The sequence below is a fragment of the Dermacentor andersoni genome, chromosome 7 (genome assembly GCF_023375885.2).
Source record: "Dermacentor andersoni chromosome 7, qqDerAnde1_hic_scaffold, whole genome shotgun sequence".
NCBI lineage: Eukaryota > Metazoa > Arthropoda > Arachnida > Ixodida > Ixodidae > Dermacentor > Dermacentor andersoni.
Genome location: NC_092820.1, coordinates 64,213,041 through 64,237,085, shown reverse-complemented (window position 1 = coordinate 64,237,085; position 24,045 = coordinate 64,213,041). Strand labels below are relative to the sequence as shown.

At 43.9% G+C, this 24,045-nt stretch overlaps 1 protein-coding gene across 1 annotated transcript; it reads right to left on the bottom strand.

Annotated features, from left to right (window-relative positions):
- Window positions 1–9,007: 9,007 nt before the first annotated feature.
- On the bottom strand, window positions 9,008–11,041 carry LOC126534951 (5-hydroxytryptamine receptor 1-like). Its single transcript, XM_050182146.3, has one exon. It carries the CDS (start codon window positions 10,794–10,796, stop codon window positions 9,984–9,986), a length of 813 nt encoding a protein of 270 aa, XP_050038103.1. The 5' UTR covers window positions 10,797–11,041; the 3' UTR covers window positions 9,008–9,983.
- Window positions 11,042–24,045: the final 13,004 nt, after the last annotated feature.

Sequence of the window (24,045 nt, the reverse complement as noted above, 5' to 3'; positions counted from 1 at the left end):
TCCAGGGAAAACACGAGGAAGGCAGGAGATGGAAATTGAAAACGATGAGCAACACGAGAACAAGATAAAAGCGGGAGCCAGCGTTTCGACACGTCGACCAATTTTTTTCAAGACAACACATGCTTTCCTCGGCACAGTATATATGGGTAGGGTTCTTCTAAAGGGCAGAGCGAGTAAGGTGTGTGGGCGAGGCAGCGACCGAGTGTCTATTAGCCGCGGTGGCGTAGAATTGAAGAGAAAGGTGGGCTATTCAACGCCGGTGGAGGAACGTGAGATAGCGTTGTGTCTTAGCCGGTTGACGTGTCAATGTATGTTCCTTTTTTCCTGGAAGGGCCACGACAGCAACGTACTAGACATATCAGAGAGCTTGAATCCCGATGAAGTTGATATGCTGAAACGTGGTCTAACGCTTTGTCCTACGAATAACGCAGCTAAAGCATACGAACTCCACAAAGATATAAGAGAGTTTTCAAGACGCATTCACATCAAGGAACTTTTTCGATAGGCCAGACGTAGGGAAACTGGATAGACACTCCCTTAGACCCGCTAGCACGTGGGCACCGCAACCCGAACAGTGCATATACCTTGATTTATATATCAAGCTAACAAGAAAGGAAATTCTAGAGTTAACGCTGCGCTGCCGCAAACGCAAAAATTTGGTCCGCGCTAAGCACCAAATTCTTACAGAACTCGCCGGAAAAAGTTACATTGTAAAAAAACCAGCAGACAAATTTGGCAGTATCGTAATCTGGTCCATAGAAAAGTAGAAAAATGAGGCCTCCAATAACTGAGCAACCCCCCCCCCCCTACAGAAAACTCCTCTATAACCTAACTTCAAACTACAGCTATCTTATGCGAAGCACAATTGCGGAGCTTCTGTTGGCTAAACTAACCATGCAATCTGAAAATCACGTCATGATGCCCAAGAACAACAAAAAATCAGGCCGTAATTACTTTGTTAAAATATATAAGGTTCCAGTAGAAGAAATATTTACAACAGAAAGCCCTGGTCGGCTTATAGTGTCCAAATACAACAGACCTACTTAGTCACTATCTAAATTCTTAAATCAGCATCTGTTGAACATCCCCAACGTCCTCCTATCTTTTGCTCAAGACACGCCCCTACTTCCTTCGAATTATCGACGGCATTAACGCCAACCAAATGGTTTCCGACCAAGCTATTCTATTAACGTAGGTGTTTCTGCCTTTCACACTAACATATCCATGAGTGAACGAATTGAAGCCGTATCGAAGTCCCTTGCCGTCAATTCCTAAGCGCAAGCTACTGAAGTTTACCTAATAATCAATAACTTAGTTCGCACGCTCAACTATTTCGAATTCGATTTTCTTTACTACCTGCAAATTTTCGGCACTTGCATGGACACACCATTCGCTTCCACGTATGCAAAGTATCCACGTATGCAGTTTTAAGGGAACAGCTTGAAGCAAACCTGATGAAATCATGTCCTTTAAAAGCCCGCCCATATCTGAGTTATGTTGACATCTTTATAATAAAGGAACAACGCACAATCGCGCTGACCGACCTAATTAGACATTTAAACTACTTTCACCCGGGTATTAAATTTACTGCTCACCGCTCTCCTTGACAAATCAACTTCCTCGACATGACGATCTCCATAGAAAATAAAAAAAAAACTGAGAACGACGCTTTCAAGGAACCCTATGGATACATTCATACTACAACAGTCATCACCAGCGACACTGCAAGCAAGGAACTCTTGTCAGACAAGAAAAACGAATGGACAGAATCTGCAGCGATGACAACGACTGTATAGAACCGCCACCTAAATTAGCCTAAAGTAATGCTAGCAGAAAGAAACTATACACAAGTTTCTCTCGACAAAGTTTATGACGTCGAGCCATGATTGGAAAGGCAGTCGGAATCACCTAATAAACAGCCTGCGCTAGAATTTGAGACACCACGGGCCTTTAAAATAGTCTAATTCCCTCCCATAGATAAACAACATCCTACGAAAATACCCCCCCCCCCCCCCCCCATTATTATCAAGTAACGAAAGTCTGACAAAGCGTTCCCGGTGGTACCAAGGGTAACCTATCGCCACAACAGAAAGTTTAAAGACATGTTAGTGCAGCCGAAAGTCAGTCATCATTCCCCGTAATAGAAGCGTGTTTTCGTCCCCGGTGCAAATCCTGGAGGCACCTTCAAAGTAACAACAAAATTAAAAGCACTGTAAATAGTTTTAAACACGAAGTGAAAACTAGCTTTACTTGCACTAGTTCTGATGTGATTTATATGCTTGAACGTTCCTTCTGTAAGAAACAATATGCCGTTGAAACGGCACAATCAATGAACGTCAGGTTTAAGGTACGTCGCGAGTACACAGCTATAAAGCTCCCCACAGTCGTCACCGAGCATTTCAACCGACTACCACAGAACTTTGATAAACTTAGACTCTATATACTACAGTCAAATTTCCGTTCTGCGTGAGCCAGAAAATACAGAGAATCGTACCTCATCCATGAGTTCAAGACCGTGCCACCAATTGACCCAAGCGTTTCGAAGGGAGCTTTAGAATCTACTCGCTATGCTAAATTACAAACTATAGGCAACAACAATTACTTTTCATTGGGTTGTTTACCCCCGTTTTCTGAAATGCATCTTATCTTGAAGCCCATGCTTGACTTGATTTAAATGAGGCCTGTCGTGAACGCACTAAAGGAAATGCAATGGGCGTCTCGGGCACGTTCACATCAGGCGTCATTCACATCAAGTCAAGCATGGGCTTCAACTTAACATGCATTTTTGAATACGGGGGCTTTTGTGTTGGCTTTTTTTTTCTTACAACCTTTTTTTATTTATTTTTAAATTTATCCCATCTTCGTATCTTTTTCCACGAACACCATTTTCTGCCGCTTCCGTTATTGTCTTATTCAGAGAGGCGGTAGCTCCCTGTCCTCCAGAGGAGCACATATTCCGAAACCCACAGCCTCCGCATTACGCATGCGTTGCAACGCACACGTAATGCGAAGGTTGTGGGTTCGGCTCCCACCGGCGAAAATATAACTTTTCATCTGCTTTCGTTTCACTTGCCCCTCTCCTTCATTATTTTCTACATTTCAATTTCAACTACAGCTAATTTCCCCGATGCTTTCCTGTGTTTCATAGTGTGTTGGGTGTACGTGGTACCGTTTCTCCCCTACGGATACTGATGACAGTAGAAGGGAACGCAATAAATAGGGAGGACCATGTGCCGCACACTCTTGCGATGACGTTGTTTAGGAAGACCGTCTCCTTGTGTACGTCTTCTGCAGCTGTAAGAGTACACGATTTTATAATATTGCTATAAGCACATCGATTTGTGTCTCCCACAGGCAAGGGAGCCCCTTTCTTCCACATCTTGACGAAGCCTGCGCATACGCCCTGCGGACAACTTCATAGCAATTTGCAGCATTTCACCACAAGCTAGGATAAATTTTACTTATGCTGAACTAGTTCGCAAACCCGTCTAGTGTTGCGAACCTGTTCTGGAATTGTTATAAACATCTATTTCTTCGAACCAGTACTAAACCGAAACGCAACCGGAATGCGATAAACCGTAACTTGGGCTGGTATGTTTCTTTTTCGCATCCACATCACGCATAGATCTAGGCTATCTACGTATTTTATATCCTGACATATTCCATGCTCCTGAATATTGTCATCGTGAAGGTTACCGTAGTGGCGGTTCGGCCATTTTAGTAAAATCTTCATTGTCATATAAACGTCGCCATGATCTTTTTTTTTCGTCATTGCCTCTGTGAATCAGTGTGGCTAGAAGTAGAGAGTAATAACCTGCAGCTGCCAACCAAACGTAGCATCATAGTTGCATGCATTTATCGTTCACCTTCTTCCTCTTACATCGAATTTTGTAAAGAATTTGAGCAGTTACTAAACAGAGTCACTGATGAAAACAAGGATATTGTGATATGTGGCGACATTAACATCAACATTATCAGCCCTGACAGTCAATGTTGCTCTGAGTACTTACGTACTTATCTTAGCTGCGGTCTCTCCTCACAAATTACAGCTCCAATGAGGTGTGAAATAGGCGGACCTAATACCTTAATTGACCATGTACTGTCTAGGATACCTACTGATCTTAGCATAGCTGGAATAGGGGAATATGCCGTAACAGACCATTACCCTATATTTTTTTGCATAGGTTTCGTAACGCCTTCTCAAGCAGCAAAATATGTCAGGACTTTCTTTGATTCTAATAAATTCACTGGTATGATTCGTGCAATTGACTGGGCTGACGTGCTTGAAGAGCAATGTGGCGAAAGGGCTTTTGAATCTTTTTTTGCAAAAATATCTGAATGCTCTAACTTATGTACAAGTACCACTACGGCGACGCGGTGGTTTAGCTCGCCAAGAAAGCCTTGGATTAGTGATTCTTTGTTGCGGTCGAATAAAAAAAGTGATAATCTTCGTAAGAAACTTAAAGTGCAGCCATTCAATAATGCGTTGCGATTGCGCTTCCACACATATTCAGATGTTCTAACAGCCACTTTAAAAAATGTCAAGCGTAATTACTATGAAAATAAAATTAGAAAAAATGTAAGTGATACCAGACGAAACTGGCTGGTTATTAAAGCATTCTTAAACATCAGTACAACTAAAAATCGCATATCGTGTATGAACCACGATTCTGCTAATATTACTGACCCTCAAGACATAGCTAATGTTTTCAGTGACGATTTTAGTATTGCAGACGGTAGTCAGCCTGATTCAACGTTGCTTAGTTTTCCGCGCTGTTCTCATTCATTTACCTGTTCCCCACAACATCGCTGGAAGTATGTAACATTATCAATTCTCTTAAAGCAACTGGTCCACGCCTCTACTTGATACGCCCCTCTAGTATTAAGCTTGTGTCTAACGAAATCTCACCTGCGTTAGCACATATAGTAAATAGACTATTTATAGATGGCATCTTTCCTAATCGCCTCAAGACAGGTAAAATAATCCCAGTATTTAAAAAAGGTGACCATAAGTGCACGAGTAATTATCGTCCTATCTGCATTTTGTCTTTCTTCAGTAAGGTCATCGAAAAACTTATACATAATCGCTTAACTAAATACTTATCCAAATTTAATCTTTTAACACCTGATGAATTTGGTTTTCGTGACAATTTTTCAACTGAATTAGCGCTTATTACTTTTACTGAGAGGGTTAAATTAGCCATCGAATCATATGGCATTTCTGGGCCGCCTTTACAAATAATTCGCAACTACCTAATTGACCGACAATATATAGTCGAATTTAATGGTGTCTTGTCCTCTGTAGACGTGCTCGGCAAGGTACGCTGCAGTGACCACAGGATGGTAAGAACTCGAATTAGCCTAGACTTGAGGAGGGAACGAAAGAAACTGGTACACAAGAAGCCAATCAATGAGTTAGCGGTAAGAGGGAAACTAGAGGAATTCCGGATCAAACTACAGAACAGGTATTCGGCTTTAACTCAGGAAGAGGACCTTAGTGTTGAAGCAATGAACGACAATCTCATGGGCATCATTAAGGAGTGCGCAATAGAAGTCGGTGGTAACGCCGTTAGACAGGAAACCAGTAAACTATCGCAGGAGACGAAAGATCTGATCAAGAAACGCCAATGTATGAAAGCCTCTAATCCTACAGCTAGAATAGAACTGGCAGAACTTTCTAAGTTAATCAACAAGCGTAAGACAGCGGACATCAGGAACTATAATATGGATAGAATTGAACAGGCTCTCAGGAACGGAGGAAGCCTAAAAACAGTGAAGAAGAAACTAGGAATAGGCAAGAATCAGATGTGTGCGTTAAGAGACAAAGCCGGCAATATCGTTACTAATATGGACGAGATAGTTCAAGTGGCTGAGGAGTTCTATAGAGATTTATACAGTACCAGTGGCACCCACGACGATAGTGGAAGAGAGAATAGCCTAGAGGAATTCGAAATCCCACAGGTAACGCCAGAAGAAGTAAAGAAAGCCTTAGGAGCTATGCAAAGGGGGAAGGCAGCTGGGGAGGATCAGGTAACAGCAGATTTGTTAAAGGATGGTGGTCAGATTGTTCTAGAGAAACTGGCCATCCTCTATACGCAATGCCTCATAACCTCGAGCGTAGCGGAATCTTGGAAGAACGCTAACATAATCCTAATCCATAAGAAAGGGGACGCCAAAGACTTGAAAAATTATAGACCGATCAGCTTACTGTCCGTTGCCTACAAAGTATTTACTAAGGTAATCGCAAATAGAATCAGGAACACCTTAGACTTCTGTCAACCAAAGGACCAGGCAGGATTCCGTAAAGGCTACTCAACAATAGACCATATTCACACTATCAATCAAGTGATAGAGAAATGTGCAGAATATAACCAACCCTTATATATAGCTTTCATTGATTACGAGAAAGCGTTTGATTCAGTCGAAACCTCAGCAGTCATGGAGGCATTACGGAATCAGGCTGTAGATGAGCCATATGTAAAAATACTGGAAGATATCTATAGCGGCTCCACAGCCACCGTAGTCCTCCACAAAGAAAGCAACAGAATCCCTATAAAGAAAGGCGTCAGACAGGGAGATACGATATCTCCAGTGCTATTCACAGCATGTTTAGAGGAGGTATTCAGAGGCCTGGAGTGGGAAGAATTGGGGATAAAAGTTGATGGAGAATACCTTAGCAACTTGCGATTCGCTGATGATATTGCCTTGCTTAGTAACTCAGGAGACCAATTGCAATGCATGCTCACTGACCTGGAGAGGCAAAGCAGAAGGGTGGGTCTGAAAATTAATCTGCAGAAAACTAAAGTACTGTTTAACAGTCTCGGAAGAGAACAGCAGTTTACGATAGGTAGCGAAACACTGGAAGTGGTAAGGGAATACATCTACTTAGGGCAGGTAGTGACCACGGATCCGGATCATGAGACTGAAATAACCAGAAGAATAAGAATGGGTTGGGGTGCGTTTGGCAGGCATTCTCAAATCATGAACAGTAGGTTGCCACTATCCCTCAAAAGGAAAGTGTACAACAGCTGTGTGTTACCAGTACTCACATATGGGGCAGAAACCTGGAGGCTTACGAAAAGGGTTCTGCTGAAATTGAGAACGACGCAACGAGCTATGGAAAGAAGAATGATGGGTGTAACGTTGAGGGATAAGAAAAGAGCAGATTGGGTGAGGCAACAAACGCGGGTAAACGACATCTTAGTTGAAATCAAGAAAAAGAAATGGGCATGGGCCGGACATGTAATGAGGAGGGAAGATAACCGATGGTCACTAAGAGCTACGGACTGGATTCCAAGAGAAGGGAAGCGTAGCAGGGGGCGGCAGAAAGTTAGGTGGGCAGATGACATTAAGACGTTTGCAGGGACAACATGGCCACAATTAGTACATGACCGGGGTAGTTGGAGAAGTATGGGAGAGGCCTTTGCCCTGCAGTGGGCGTAACTAGGCTGATGATGATGATGATGATGATGATGTCCTCATCAGAGACTGTAAATACAGGTGTCCCTCAGGGATCAATACTTGGGCCACTTTTATTTCTCATATTCATTAATTACTTGCCAGAAATATTAACACATGCGCACTGCCTTCTTTACGCTGATGACAGCACTATTTTCGCATCTGATAAAAATTTATTTGCATTGCAGGATAAACTTAACGCTGACCTAACGAATGTTCATTCATGGTGTGTAAAAAACAAGCTAACCATTAACCCATCTAAGACAACATTTATGGTATTCCATTCTTCAAAAACTTTGCACATTGACTCTATTGTAGTGTCTCTAAATAATAATGTATTTGCAAGATCCACGTCTACTAAATTTCTTGGTGTAGTACTAGATGAGAACCTAAAGTTCCAGTGCCATATTCAATCACTTATCCAAAAAAACTCATTTGGTATTCACATCATAATAAAAACTCGCTCTTTTTTTCAGCAAACCATTCTCACGTCTTTATATTACGCGTATATGCACAGTCATCTCTCATACTGCCTGTCATCTTGAGGTAATACATATACCACACATCTTCATCAGTTAGAAGTTTTGCAAAAGCAGGCATTACGATTAATTGCATTCCAATCGCATACATCTCCCTCTGCTCCAATATTCCGTTCCCTAAATATTTTACCTTTACGCATGTTATTCAGTCATAAGCTGTCGCTACTTATGTTTCGTCTTTTAAATACCGAGTTTAATATTACAGGTTTTAGTCACTCTAGCCTCATCAATTATAACATCACAAGATTTTCAGCACAACTCAATCTTCTTCTTCCAAAAGCAAGAACTAACTATGGGAAATTTACCGTCGCGTTTTCAGGCATTTCTGTTTGGAATTCTATACCATCTGACATGAAGACATCTACATTATTATCATTCAAGCGTAGAGCGAAGGAGCATTTCATGAACACTTTATCTGACGCGTAGCATAATTTAACAAACCTAGAATTAATTAGATGTTGTTCACTTTACCATTACGCAATGTACTTTTCAATTACCGAGTTACTAAATTTTGCCTTAATTGATACTTCTCCTCGTTGTTAGCTTTACGTGCCATTTATCCTCGTTTGAATTGTTGCATGTTATTTTTAAGATTTCTTCAATTATTTTTCTTCTTCTTACCTCGGTGAATATACTTGCGATATTGTTAACAGATTTTTTTTTCTCTCTTATCGGTTATTTCCGATGTAGAAATTGTATAATATATGACATGACTCACTGTTTGCCACGATCCTACTATCCCCTTTTCATGCCTTGTTAGGAGGTCCCCCCGACAGTCGTTACTTCGGGACCTCCAAATGTGTACTTATACCCATCTCGTATTTGATTTTATCAAAAATAAATATTGATTGATTGTTTGATTGCGTCTGTTTTTGCTCGGTGACACCAAAATACTCTAGAAATTAGCATACGAATAGAAAGTGCAACACATCAATGGTATTAATAACATACACTGTATTCTTGCGAAACATTCTTTGCCATTACAGAAAAATAAGTTTCGCAAGAGGTACTTGCTTTGGACGAAACAATGATTTTATTTATAAGAAATATAATATAAACAATTTCAAAGCTAGCAACTGGGAAGTCACAAATTAATAGAAGCTAGCAGACAAAAATACATTATAAACGATGCGCTTATTTCATGAGTGTGTAAGTTGAATAATGTTGCTAAAAAAGTATGTGACACACGATCAGCAATAATGACTGTTGGTGTTGACATCCGATACATACGATTACACACACTTATATTTTTGCCATCATGATTCAGGTAATGTACGCGTTAGTGAGAAGCTCTTTAACATTTTATTCCTGATAAATATGTGCGTCCAATAAGAATGCGTCTTGTCGTGCAGCGCTTAGTACACTCCATTGGGTGCTCCAGTCAGCGTCAGACAAAGGTTCTTGGAAACATATTTGCCTTGTTCCCTGCATGGTTCAAGGCGCTACGTATGATTGTTTGCTTTTAGACAATTTTACTGCCAAATTGTGGACGTCCGCTTCAAAATAGCATATTACGGGCCGTACATGTGGCATGAAATACAGTGATGCGTAAATTATTTTTATTCATTTTATTATGACCGCTCAAGTTAACCATCAGACTGCGGTGAAAGTGTTGAAAGGGACGACTTGCGTTCACAATATCTTACCAAATAAATATATATTATTGTTATGTAAATTGTCAGAAATTTACAAAATGTTCATCACAGACACGTGTCATATTGAAAGGAGTTGTCTGAAAACAACGGTCAAGCGAACTGTGCCCAAAATGCACATGAACATCCCACAATTATCTTATGAGAGGTTTGGGTTAGTAGTTCTTTTCACAGCGTTCACTTACACGTGACTGGCGTCACGACACAAAGAATCACAAGCGAATTCCGTCGTTCGCGACTCCTTGTGGCTCTTATTTCTTTTCTTCTGGCCAGATTGAGTGCGACGCCCGTCGACGCTGGAGACACCGAGTCTTCCAGGCGACTCCCGCCAACGTCAGGCCCACGACGCGTGGTTGTTGTTTCCGACGCACAGCAGAGCTCCCGTCGCTTCGTTAACGCTTCTGCCCAACACCCTCTGTTTCCCGGAGCCACGCCTGCCACAGCGCAGGCAGAGCAAGTCGCGGAAAGCGCGACGAAAGTCGTGGTGGAAGGTGACGTAGATTACAGGGTTCAGCGCCGAGTTGGCGTAGCCCAGCCAAAGGGCGAGGCTGTGAGCCAGATCCGGCAGCGGCTCTACTCCAAGCGGTCTGACTAAAGCAAATGCAAAGAAAGGCAGCCAACACGCCGTGAAGGCCGTCAGGATGATTCCCAGCGTAATGGAAGCCTTGCGCTCTCTCACAGCAACTCTGAGGCTCCTCGTACGTGGTCCCGGCCGAGCTCTGTGTTCTGCCTCGACCACCTTCTTAGCGGCCGTGTGGATCCTCCAGTACATTGACAGCATAACGACCAGCGGGATATAAAACGCCCCTAGGGTCGCGTACAACTGGTAAGCGAGGTTCTGACAGACGAGGCATTTAGGGTCCTCGGCCGTTCCATGCTCGTTTCCCAGGACTAACAACGGTGGCACACTGATGAGACCCGCCAGCAACCAGACGGCTCCGATGCAGGCCCAGGCTCTGCGGGCCGTGCGCCGCACGCCGTAGGTGAGGGGTCGCGTGATCGCCAGGTACCGGTCGATGGAGATCATGCACAGGTTGAGGATCGACGCAGTGCAGGACCCCACATCCACGGACACCCACGCGTCGCAGGCCGCCGGGCCCAGGTCCCAGCGGCGACCGGTGATCTCGAGGTGCAGCGCGGGCGGCATGACCAGCAGGGCAACGCACAGGTCCGAGGCGGCTAGCGAGACAAGCAGGTGGTTGGACGGGTGCCGTAGGCGGCGCACGAGGCAGACGGAGAGGCACACGAACGCGTTGCCAACTGCCGTCGCGACGATGAGCGCGCCCAGGCACAGGCCCAGTACCAGTACACTCAGCGTGGTGACGGTGAATACCGCACAGGGATGCCACTGATCACTGTAGTGGTCCACGTACACCCGGTAGGACACCGATTCCTGCATTGTGGGAGAAGGAAAGCGTAATGCAGAGTTATAAAACTGTTTATTTGGTTGTCGTTTATTGTTCTTGTGCTCTTATCCCACCATAAACACTTGGCGCCGAAGTCACAAACCATTTAGCTCGAACGTGATCTTTGCCATTGGTGGTCCATCTTCGCTAAGAAAATGTCCAGCATTAGAATTCCTGAAATTTTCTCTTACGGAGAATTCTCGCGTAATACTCTTAATGCCTAGATTAAGAATGATTTACGCAAGGATTGTTCGTAAGAATATTCTTCAGCCAATCCTGATTCTTAGCATATCATTAGAGAAGCCTGCTGCACAATGCCAAGGAGTACTTACGAACAAAAACCTTCGTAAATTTGACCTCTATTTCAAAGAAGAGCACCTCTCAAAGTTATTCAGCCGTTAGCGCTATTTAGCCTATCGTGTTGCTACTTCGCCTGTGAAATATTTATGAAAGCAGTGGGGCAACTATGTTCCATAGAAAAGGAAATACAATGTAAATATAATGCATTAGTTCGGAGGTCATTCTTAACGTTATACAATATTTTCGCGCCACCATTTTGTTTAGTGACAACTTTCTCGTCACGTCTTACCTTCCAAAGGCAAAACTGCTTCTTGTTTAGCGGTTTTCAGCTGTAATAGCTTGTGTCGGGAAAAAAAAGCACCTCTGAAAAACAGGCGCAAATTCGCGCTATTTAAACTCTGGCGTTCATTATTAGACAATCAAAGTATAAAAGTACTGCCAGAACTTAAAGATAAAGGTTTTTTTCTTCTTGTTCATTCCAGAAATTTCAAAAAAGGCCTTCGAAATTCTTATAAAACAGTGAAGACATGTAACTGCTTGAGCATCCTGGTTATCTCCCCGCCATTATTCGAAGCACAGGGGCACGCACTTTATAATGACTCGAGGTAGTAATCAGAAAATGAAATGTTTCGGTTAGACAAAGTAACTTTTTAACCAAAAGTCTCAGACGCATATTCCGAGTGCTAGATTTAACGGTCATCCTCAGAGAAGTTTCTTACTGGTACCACGCAGGGAAGAAACTGACGCAACTGATTTCTGTAGCGTATGAATTTCCTCCAATTCCAACCATAATAATGAAAATATTGCTGAAGAGTGCGGCCGCCATGCCTTGGTTAACCCGCCACTGTGGCTTAGTGACTGTGGCGTTGCAATGCTGACTCGAGATCGCGGGTGCGACCTCGGCAGCGGCGGCCGCATTTCACTGGAGGCGAAATGTGAAAACGCTTGCGCACCTAAATTTACGCGGTATTTAGAGAACCCCAGGTGTTAAAGGTAAATCCGGAATCTCGCACTAGGTTACAACGCATATTCAAATCACGGTTGTCCGGATATTTTATTTACTTTAACTCCCTGGCGTACGTATGTGAGGCGGGTGACTTCCTGAAAGAGCTGCGCTCTAAAACGAAAATCACATTGCAGCGACATCATCACTTTGCACCACAGAGAACTGAGACATCAAGCAGCGTGGAAAGGCGCTCGTGATGGCCATCTCTCGTCAGTGACGGCCTCAAGATTATAATTCGTTACGCGGAAATCAAGCGCTAGTGTCAAAGCGACATGTAATTATGGTGCCTCAACCAGCATGGAAATGAATGGCAGTGCACGCGTTATCCTGAAAAATGCTGCTTGAAGCTTCAATATGCTTTAAAACATTGTAAATTTATCGCTTTTAACGAAACGTAGCGGGGAAAGTCTAACAATTTGCAATATATCTGCGCACCGACTTCATGATTTGCGGTGTTCAGTAAGCTAAGATTGCTAAGAAATTAGGAACGACAAACCACATCAAATAACAACGAAGAAAGTGTGGAACCACAAGCTGGAATATTAAACAAATCCATATGATATCGCACGTGTGGCATTTGAACGACCGCAGCTCCCGAGTTCCCGCTCGTAATTATCGCAGTGAACTTATATTGCTTCCGCCAGAACAAGTGTGGGTTTGCTTTTAGCCTCATGAGTTGTGCCCGTGCAGGGCCTCACAGCATGAAGTACACACCTTCCGACTGCTCTGCACAAGTCTGATGGAAGTGGCAGCGTTTGCATGTCTGTGCCGCATTTCGACCTTCTTTTTCAAGTTTTCATGGACCGAACATACAAACACATCCGATGGTTTGCGTTCACTCCATATAATGACGTAACGCTGAGCGTGAGCTTATTACGAAAAATTAAACAGTATCAACTCATCACACAGCACAATGTCAGCGATGTTCCAGTTCCAGTCTACTAAAGAAGAAGCGTCGTCACCAGCAATTGCTATTTTCCTTTCGCTTCTGGAACAAAAAATATGGCAAGAGGAATACCACTGCCTTATGCAGCCACTTATTGTCTATGTTAAATGAGTAATAAAGCCCGGTTGAAGCAAAATCTGTCAAGATTGGTCAGTCCATTGTCTAATAATTGATGAGTAATGGAAATAATACAAAGCCTATAGGCCGGCTATCGCAATCATCAAATTTAAAGCGCAGCCGTCAGGAATGTATGAAATTACCAAGAGTAACAAAAAAGAAAAAAAAACAAAAGGAAATAAGGCAGGTGTGGTGTTATCTAGCTCCTCACTGTCTTTGTTAACAGAGGGGACCGAGCTAACGCCTCTCCTCGTTTTGTAGGCGCATAGGTTTGGTGCATTAATACTGACGTCGCTGGTGCTTTTGCCTTACCGTACCAGGCATGCGCAAAGAGTCAAGGACGCACTGCAGATAGCCCGGCACGCCACATCATTCGTGTAAAGAATTGGTCTTACGCACGCAACAACACACAGAAGAAAATATCTTTTCAAAAGAATCTAACCACCGAGTGACCAATTAACGCGGGCACGCACAGCCCGTAACTATTAGGCCGCGATGTCTCTAGTCGAGTCGACTCTCCAGCCTCTGACGTGCATCTTGTTGTGCAAACGCACTGCACTTGAGAGATGTACTCTATTTTAGCACGGAAATGGCTTATACGTGTATAACTAATCCCCAGTCGGCGTTGTGAAAGCTGATTGCAGGGTTTTATGTTTTAGCTTTCTTTTTCCATATTTTCTCGTAGGGGGTGCGGTGTATAGATTTTAGAACAAACAGTTTCTTGCCCGTGTTGTACACATATATTGCTTTAATGAAATCCACCACTACTGAAGATTAATGTTATAGTTGACTGCGCCTTACGCGCCACTAACCTCAGTTGCGCCACAGTCATTAACATTTGTGCCCAAGGCTTACGTGCCAGACATATGCTTCTGCTGAAGCACGTGATTTACCGCACATGGCCGGACCACTAAAGGCAAACGAAGGCAGGAGGCCTGCTGGCCTTAGCTATCACTCCACGTCACACAGCGTGCTTGCGACAACGCTCCCTGGGGAGTGTTTCATTTCGGTGCAGTGCCCATGGCGTGTCTGGAACGCTGTCACCGTCGATCTTGTGTACACAACCTTCAGCTGCGGCGGGACATGTACGTTGCAGTGCATCCGGTTTACGGTAATCCACTTATCCTTTTAACCTCATCGGGCTTGGGTATGTTTTTCCAATAGCTTAGAACTATTACATATTAGAGACCCACATATTAGAGACCACGAAATCTTCTCTACCGCACATGGCTTCTCAGTTTATCGCTGCGACCGTACGTTGCGTAAAGGTGGTGGTGTTCTTCTGGCAATTAATAAACACCTACACTCTCAACCCGTTACTATTGCTACACTCTAAAAACAGTTTGCACCCTTTGGGGTGTATATTTGTCCCACAACAATAATCGTCATCTGCCTTGCTTGCGTTTCCTTTCTTGAAAACTCGGCGCTCGCTACTTTCCTGTCGAGAATGCTGCGTCACACTGATAACGCGCATGCCGTTCGTGACTGGGAAGTACCGGGCTCGCAGCGTTCAAGAAAGGAAACGCGGGCAAGACAGATGACGATTATCGTTGTGGGACAAATATACACCCCAAAGGGTGCAACTGTTTTTAGAGTGTACTAATTTGGAGATAGTCTGGGCAATTATCGAAATAAACTACGTAAAAGTTATAATGGGCGTTTGTTATCGCGCTCCTACTGACGTTGCCTCCTTTGCTAACGAATTACAAGACACAATCAATATCGTCGTAACACGCTTTCCTTCCTTACCCTTGTTTCTACTGGGTGACTTCAACATTCCACACATAGTCTGGCATAGTCTGGCCAACCTATCGTGATACACCCGTTCTCCGCGTTAGCAAAAGATTTTCTTGACTTGTGCGCACTGTTCTCTTTCAATCAACTGATAACCCAGTCGACCAGAATCACACCACAAGTCGCTAACACACTTGACCTTCTGTTAACAGCACGACCCGATTTTATTTCGAACATTACTTACTTACCATCCTTAAGCGATCACTCCCTTATCCATTTCAACATCAACATCTCACGTCCGAAATCAGAAAAAAGGATCAAGACAATTCACGACCATAAGAAAGCTGACTTTGAATCAATTAACAACGAACTCTGTATATTCCTTGATACTTTCCTGACTGATTTCGATAACCGCAGTGTTCAACTGAACTGGAATATGTTTGTTACTAAAATTCGTGAATTAACAGGACAATTTATCCCTACCTACACTCTCTCCTGTAATGATAACGCTCCCTGGTACAACACCCACATTAAGCGCCTTTCAAACAAAAAGAAACGTTCGTACAGACTAGCTAAAACATCTGGAAACGCTCAAAGATGGGCAGCTTACAAACGCGCTACATATAACTACATAACAGCGCTTAAACAAGCTAAAGATAACTTTTTAAATAACACTTTGCCTTCCATGCTAGCTACTGATACGAAAAAGTTCTGGCGCACTATTAACCCAAAACATGACGACGCCATAACCCTTGTTGATAGCACCGATACCGCAATTCCCCCTGCCGATTGCGCATCTGTATTAAACGACGTTTTTGCGCGTACCTTTTCTAAACACGCTCATGTAACACGCCCAACTACACTATCTTACGACTACACCGCAATGCACCCTTTAATAATCGAACCCGTTGGCATAGAAAAAATAATCGCCTCATTGAAACTCTTATCCGCTCCTGGCTGAGACTTGATTAACGCTAAGTTTCTAAAAAACACTAGCACATATTGTTCCATTATTCTTGCAAAGATTTTCCAGCAATCACTTGACAAAGGTTCACTGCCTGCTGATTGGAAGGTGGGGAAGGTTATTTCATTCTACAAAACAGGTACTAAACATTCCCCACTGAACTATCGGCCTATTTCCTTAACCAGTATACCATGCAAAATTATCGAGCATGTTCTGTCTTCTCATATTGCCAACTTCTTAGAAGAAAACTCCTTTTTTTCTGAGTTTCAACACGGCTTCCGCAAAACATATTCATGTGACACCCAACTAGTATCATTCACGCATAAACTAAACCTATTGCTTGACCACTCCTCAGTTGCAGATCTAATTTTTTTGGACTTCGCAAAAGCGTTCGATAAAGTGTGCCACAGCTTATTAATCTACAAACTGCAACAACTAAACCTTGACCCCAAAATTCTGTACTGGCTTGAGGTCTTCCTTACTAACCGTTCACAGTTCGTTTCAGCTAACGAAGTAACATCTAATGTGAGTCCTGTTTATTCAGGTGTACCACAAGGCTCCGTGCTTGGACCCCTCCTATTTCTCATATATATTAACGACTTACCTTCCTGTGTTTCATCGCAAATTCACCTATTTGCTGACGACTGCGTAATTTACACCGAAATAACTCGCGACGAGGATGTTACCAGGCTTCAAGCTGACCTTAACGCCGTTTCTGCATGGTGCAATTCATGGTTCATGGAACTAAATGTTAACAAGTGTAAATTCAGGCGTGTATCTCGAACTACCAGTCAACCACCTGTGTACTTCCTTAACAACGCTCCATTAGAATTGGTAACAACTTACAAGTACCTTGGCCTTCACATCACCTCTGATCTTACTTGGAATACCCACATCACCCATATAATAAGTAACGCTAACAGAATGCTAGGTTACTTACGACGCAACTGTTCCAAAGCACCTTCCTCCTTAAAATTAATCCTCTATAAAACTCTAATACGACCTAAACTTGAGTATGCTGCTTCAATCTGCGATCCAGGTCAAGTAAACCTAATACACTCACTGGAAATGGTTCAGAATAACTCTACTCGTTTCATTCTTTCTAACTATAATAGAACCGCGAGTATCAGTGCCATGAAATCTAGTCTTAACCTACCGTCCTTGTCATCACGTAGAAAATTGTTCCGTTTGTTCCTTTTTCATAAATTATTTCATCACCCGCTGCTACGCAACAAACTTATTTCTCCGCCTCCGTATGTATCACCCAGACTAGACCACATTCATAAGGTCAGCATTTCATTTGGCAGATCCAACGCTTTTTTGCAGTCATTTGTACCACGCACTTCCAATGAGTGGAATCACCTCCCCGCCTCGATAGCCACTATCGCAGATCACCAATTATTCAAGAATGCCATAGCTAGCACTGTATAACTAGGAACCGATTTTTTCATACTGTTCAACCTGTACTCACAAATGCCTTAGCTAACATTGTATATCTAGGTGTCATTTGTTAAATAGTTTTGTTTATACATATTTATATACATAATTTTCTGCACAAGTAACTCCTGTTTGTTGAATTTACCCGTTTTGCTTGTAACCACTCCCCTCTACAATGCCGTAATGGCCCTGAGGGTATGATAAATAAAATAAAAAATAAAAAAAACATAATAATTTGGCCGCAGAGAGATTACGGCACCTTATAACAAGTAACAAGCTGAAAACGTTCAGTGTCTGCTATACTATTCCTGGTGCTTCTGTGAAGTTCTTCAGTAGGATTAAAAAAACGAACGTTACAAAATAAAAAAAAAAACTCTGGTTTCGGACACACCTTATTAGTGGTGGTGACGCGCGACTGACAAATGATATCTGGTAATCAGTCTATTAAAAACTTCAATTACCTTTTAGTCGTACTAAGGAAATTCAGGTGAGCTGTGCGTAAAGTATATCAAGTTTAGGATTTAATGAAATATGATTATCGGACTGATTTACAGATTACGATAAATCGTTCGTGAAGTTTTGTTACAGTATTACATATTTTAATGCTTTTGTCTCGTCGACCGCCTGACTCAGGGAGCGTTGTCCATTCTGCGTAAGGTCCATATTCCTGGCTCACGTAATCATCACTTACTTGCACAGCTCTCTTATGCGGCCAACGTTGGTTTCACCAGCACGACAACGAGGAACTGCACATGAACACACCACCATCCTCTCAGTAAGAGGCGTTATGCGACGCGTACTACGTGACCTTCGGCTGCTACAGTAGCGTGCTTTAACGCAATAGCGTTAAGGGCTCCATGTCGCAGAAAAACCAGCGTTGGTGTCGGCGCCGGCATCGGTGCCGGCAGCGATGTCTGCATGAGAAAAATCATGCCGAACCACATATGCTGATACACGCAGGCCCCACGCGTGGCGCGGAGGTGTTACTGAAATATCTGAATTTTTCGAAGTAAAATGCGATAGCAAATTCTTAAAGTGCGACTTACACACAACCTTCCGACAATATACCGTTGGGCTGCAATTTCATTAGAGGAGAAAACAATTATTCTGTTACGCGGAAATTCAAACACAAACCCTTTTTCCAGATGCCGTTAGGTTCGTTAGGAGGGGCCTGTCGGCTCGCTTCCTTGAAACACCATCCAGATGGTGTTGCAATGGTGTTACACTAGAAAGAAAGAACCAGAAAGCTCGCGTTCATGCATAGCGTTCGCGGCCAGCGCTTCCAGGAAAACATTACGGTTAGATAGACTGCATTTGCCGGGGGGCGTGAGAGGCAATCAGGGATGTTTTAATGCTATCCAACTCCACATATAAAGGTGAGGCTTAAGCGTGCTCCAAATTTCTTGCCTCCCGAATACGTTCACAGACGTTTCCACGCTCAGAGCATGTGTGAAGCGCAATACCATGCGCAACGTAAGTGGCCCCATTGTTCCGTCATGGCAGACGTGTGGTCCGGTTCCCAAGTGCACATTGCTGCATCGTCGCTAGTTCGAATTTTGGTGGCTGTCGTATCGCCGAAGTTTAGTTTTTTGGCCTTATTTGGCTCCTTTTCCCTGCATTCCCTTATTCTGTTCTATTTATCACTTGACGTGTTGCGCCAACTGATGTGTTCTACGTTTCTTGGGCATGAAATGCGTTGGAAATCATGCGCAGTTATGGTAGCAGGTCTACGTGCTTTAGACTGATACGAGGCTTACCGATCCGTATGACGATTGCTTACGTAATCCAGGGATTAAGTAGTGATTAATTCTTTAAAATATGAGAACGCACGAACCTTCACTGACGCCCCTGAGTCGGTGGAAATTCACTTATATGTAAGTGAGTTTGCTGGGTCATATACTGTCACAAGAGCGAGGAGATTAGTAGCAAAGTGATACGAAATCGTTTTCCTTTCGCGCCGTGACGATAGTCATGGAGGGGATGACTACGCCACTTGACTACGACACAGGAACATTTTCTTTTTTCATTCGTTTTACGCAAATTATCCTAGTGCACAAAAGTTTCGAGGTGTGGCGAGGCGGGGATGGAGGCGCGAGCTCGGTGAGCCTTCCCCTGGATACGCCCATGATGTAACAGAATGTGCAGACGAACGTAAGGAGAAAGTAAACCTAATTTAGAGCTCTTAACTGTTGTGGATGTAAAAAAAAGGTATTTCTAGAACTCATATGCCGCCTGCAGTATATCTATTTACCAAATGATCGCACGGTCGGTGCTGGGAGCTACAGCGCCGGCGTTCGTATCAATTCACGTGGGTCGATAAGGTGGAAACGTGCAGAGCCGTATGTCGAAGAGGCAAATGAGAGACGTGGGTGAGGCGAGAATGTCTGAAAGTACCAAGTATAGATTGCAGTTCTTAAGCGTCTGCGGTGATTGAGTTACGGACACGAAAGAGACATTTAAGTGAAGCTTTTTCTTCGATGCGATTAATTTTCACGAGGTACTCCGTGCTTTTCTAGGGGACTGTGGCGCTAATGCGCTGTCTTTCACCGTTTTTCCGAGAACTTGGATTTCTCTGCATTATATGAAATCATAAATAATTCCTAGTCAAATGGGTTGATCATCGCGCTGCTGTGCTGGGGGAAACGGGTCTCAACCAGACCATCGGATCAACTTCGATCTCTGGGTAAGTGCCACTTGTTATGCGCAGTCTTCAATGAACTTCTTTGACGCCAACTTCGCCACTGGATGTGTGTGTTTGTCAATAAGCTGCTCTGACGTCACGTTGTGTCATTGTATGTTTGCCTCCCTTCAAGGCACCCGCCGTGGTTGCTCAGTGGCTATGGTGTTGGGCTGCTGAGCACGAGGTCGCGGGATCTAAACCCGGCCACGGCGGCCGCATTTCGATGGGGGCGAAATGCGAAAACACCCGTGTACTTAGATTTAGGTGCACGTTAAAGAACCCCAGGTGATCGAAATTTCCGCAGTCCACCAATACGGCGCGCCTCATAATCAGAAAGTGGTTTTGGCACGTAAAACCCCATAATTGAATTGAATCCCTTCAAGGCACCTCTTTACGAACGCATGGATCACTGGGCTTGTACTTGCTTCTGTGCCTTTTTCCAATGACGAAAAAAAAATGACTGGCGGTTTAGATCTGGCTAAGCACGAACTATTGTGCGCTAGCTCTGTTAACCTTAAAGTTTCATAGTTTGTCATGGCTTATGAAGAGTATATGCCACTGGGTCTGTGCTAGTCTCCAATGAACCTCTTTGATGCCAACTTGGGTTATTGCGTATGTGGCAGTAGATGTTTGCCGCTCATCAATTAATGTTTGTTTTTTAACAAGCGAGCGGCATAACCATCGGCAGTCTGCTTCGCCCGTCGAGTCCTGATAGCTTAAACGTTGGCGTTTACTCGGCGTTGTCGTTGTTCGGGAGTTTCGTTAGCCCGCGCGTTTCGCGTGGCCTCGGCGACGACGTCGAGACGGCGTTCCCTCTGTGCAGGAGTTTCATTTGCACGTTCACGGCATTTTCTCAACCTCCCTGCTTTCAACTTCTCTCCTTTATCTACAATACCATGATCAGTCTACGCACGCCCACGCTGTCGTTTCAGCCGTGGTTGCAGTAGCTGTCTCGGTGCCTCTTAATGTTTCACTTAAGATATTTATCTCCGTTCGTCGCTGCGCGGATTGACATCGTCACACAACGTGTTGTCTGTAGACATTACGTAATGTCGCAGAATGACTCACGAAGACGCGCAAAGAAAGGAACTAAGTCAGGTTAAATGAACACATGCAGTTAGTGAGCGCACAATAAACAATACAATCGGTATTTAATTCTGCCACACAGTTTTCCTCGCACGCCGCTTGCTTTCAGGAATCATTAGGGCTCGTCCTTGCGTGAATATCTTCGCCTTGAACCTAGGATCTCTTTCTCGTTCATGGGTCTGCGGTCAAATAGAAAGAAATCTCGCATTGAACTTCGTTTTTTTTTTTTTTTAATTACGGTACCAGTGGTATTCTATTATTGCACTTTGTATGCCTTCTTTGCAACACTGATAAACGTTTTCTTGCTCATCTTCAACATGGACACTTCTAACGAAGGAGGAAATAGATCATCAGTTTCTGGTATTGAATAAAAGTATACTCCAGCCTTGTTATAACGAATTTGAAAAGGAAGCCTAAATTACTTCGTTATATCTAATAATTCGTTATACCGACTATCGTCATTTTCTGCACAATACGCCCAATTTTATTCCCAACTTGGACATGCAAGGAAGACTATGGTTCTTGCGGCCCGCCGACCCACTACGCGGGTGCGTATGAAATGAAAATTCAATAAAAGACAGCAAAATTATCTGGTGGATGCAGCGTGCGATTTAAATGCGTAAGCATTTCTAGGCCTACACTACGAGGAAATCCAACCGTCCGTCTGGTACCCCCCCCCCCCCTCATAATGCGAATCACTATAAATAAATTAATGTATAAAAGAAAGAAAATTTGAAAGGAAAAACGTTGGGATGCTGGTGAGTTTCAAACTTACATCCCGTGCTCAGAAGCCGAGTGTCTCACCCACTTTATTAAATAATCACGATTGCAGAAGGTGTATATACCTGCACCATATGAGTGTGTTGTACTGGCACAAAAAAAAAACAAATGTAAAGAAAGAACAGTTTCTATGACGGTTGTGTTAAAAGATTTGGAGACGGTGGATTAAAAGCCATTGCTACGGCAACATGTAGAGCCGAACTAGAGCATTGTAGAGAATCAGGAAAATACAGATTTTGCGAAAATTTAATGAGAACACGCCAAATCGCCGATGCTTTCAGGTGGTTGCGGGATGCGCTTCCCGTTGGGCCACTCATCGACCAAAATGCCACCAATCTCTGAGGTCTCATGCGTTTCATATGACGAAACACCGTCAGATAAGCAGTGAATGATTATAAAGGTAATAAGGATTGATGAGCGCTTATATTGGTCTCATTCCGGTTGGTAATGGTTCGATGCGCATGGATAAGGTGAAAAAGAACGATAAGGGCTTATAATGGTTTGGACAACTTTGATAAGGTTAATAAGAACCGATAAGGGTGGGATCAAGTCTAATAAGGGTGACAAAGACCGATAATAGACCTTGTCCGGTAAGGCCGATCATGGCAGATAAAGGTTGATAAGGATCGGATCGATATCGATAAGGTTGATATTTGCCGATAAAGATCGATAAGGTTCGGATCGAGTCCAATAACGTTATTAACAACCGATGATGGTTGATAAGAGTTTCCACTGGCTAAATAAAATTTCATAACATTGATAATGACACGGAGCTGCGTGGAGATGAGCAAGTGACACGATGCTAACGAATACTTAGACCATTCGCAGAGGAGTTTCTGTGTGAATAAACGCGGACGACACCTGACGCGACAACCGTTGCGGTAGCATCCTCATGTTCCAATGTCATGGTATTTCGCTTGCGCTTACCGCTTGACTCGCCCATATTGTCGAAAAACTGGTGAGACAGCTTAATGGAGCAGTTGTGATGCGGACGAAGTCCACCGTGTTCGAGCAGCACGTGGCACTAACCCGGCGCGCCGGCTACGTAGGGAGCGGTATTCACGAGTGAGCTCCGTGGGTTTCGGCAGTAGTTTCACTTTCGCGAGATTTCTCAAACCCGTCGAAGTATACGGCCGACAGGACTTGGCACAGCACCAGAAACGCGCGCGTACAGACGCGTTCAGCCCATGAAGTCGCAATAATCTCATCCGCCGCTTCCTCATGGCTCCGCGCTTCTGCTGTCTGAGCACGCCGGCTTGGCTTGGCCGGCTCGCCAATGTTTCTCGTAATGGCGGAGCTCACGTCTAACTACATCAGCACAGCGCAACGCACCGCAGTGACAGATGGGTGGAAGCACTGATTTTAGCCCATCGGGCGCAAACATCGTCGATATGTGGCGCAGTGCAGCTAGTCCTTTGAGATGTCGATCTCGGAAGGGGCGCCTGGCTTTGCCAGTTGCGTTCCGCAGCCAGACAGACAGAGAAAGAGATGCGATAAGCGAGAAGAGCTGCTTGCGCGCCGCAACCGTGTGCACGGCTACGTGTGGTGAGGACGTCGTTGTCGACGCTGGAATTTTTGAAGCGCCGCGCCGAATGAGTGCGAAACCCCATGGAAAGCGATATGTTCGGTGCGCAATAGTCGGCATTTTTGGTTTCATAGTGGTACGTAGTTCGTTATATATGTTGGAATAACAAATCTACGTCGCTAAATTGAGGTTATATATATGTAGATCTGTTGCGATCGTCGGTCACTATACGTGTCCCCCGCTTCCGGTTAATCAAGTTGCCACGCCTGGCCTCCCCGTGGGGTTCATTGTTCCCTGCTCTTTCTTGGAAGTCAGGCGAATGACCAAATGGGGCGTGAGCACAGCCACTCGTTGAACCTGTTTTTACTGGCAGATAAAGCCAGTAGGTTCTTCGTTCTCAGCCTGTCAAAGCGTG

Bases quoted from the DNA above. Each gene is read 5' to 3' on its own strand.
- LOC126534951 (XM_050182146.3), bottom strand. From the start codon at position 10,796: ATGCCGCCCGCGCTGCACCTCGAGATCACCGGTCGCCGCTGGGACCTG.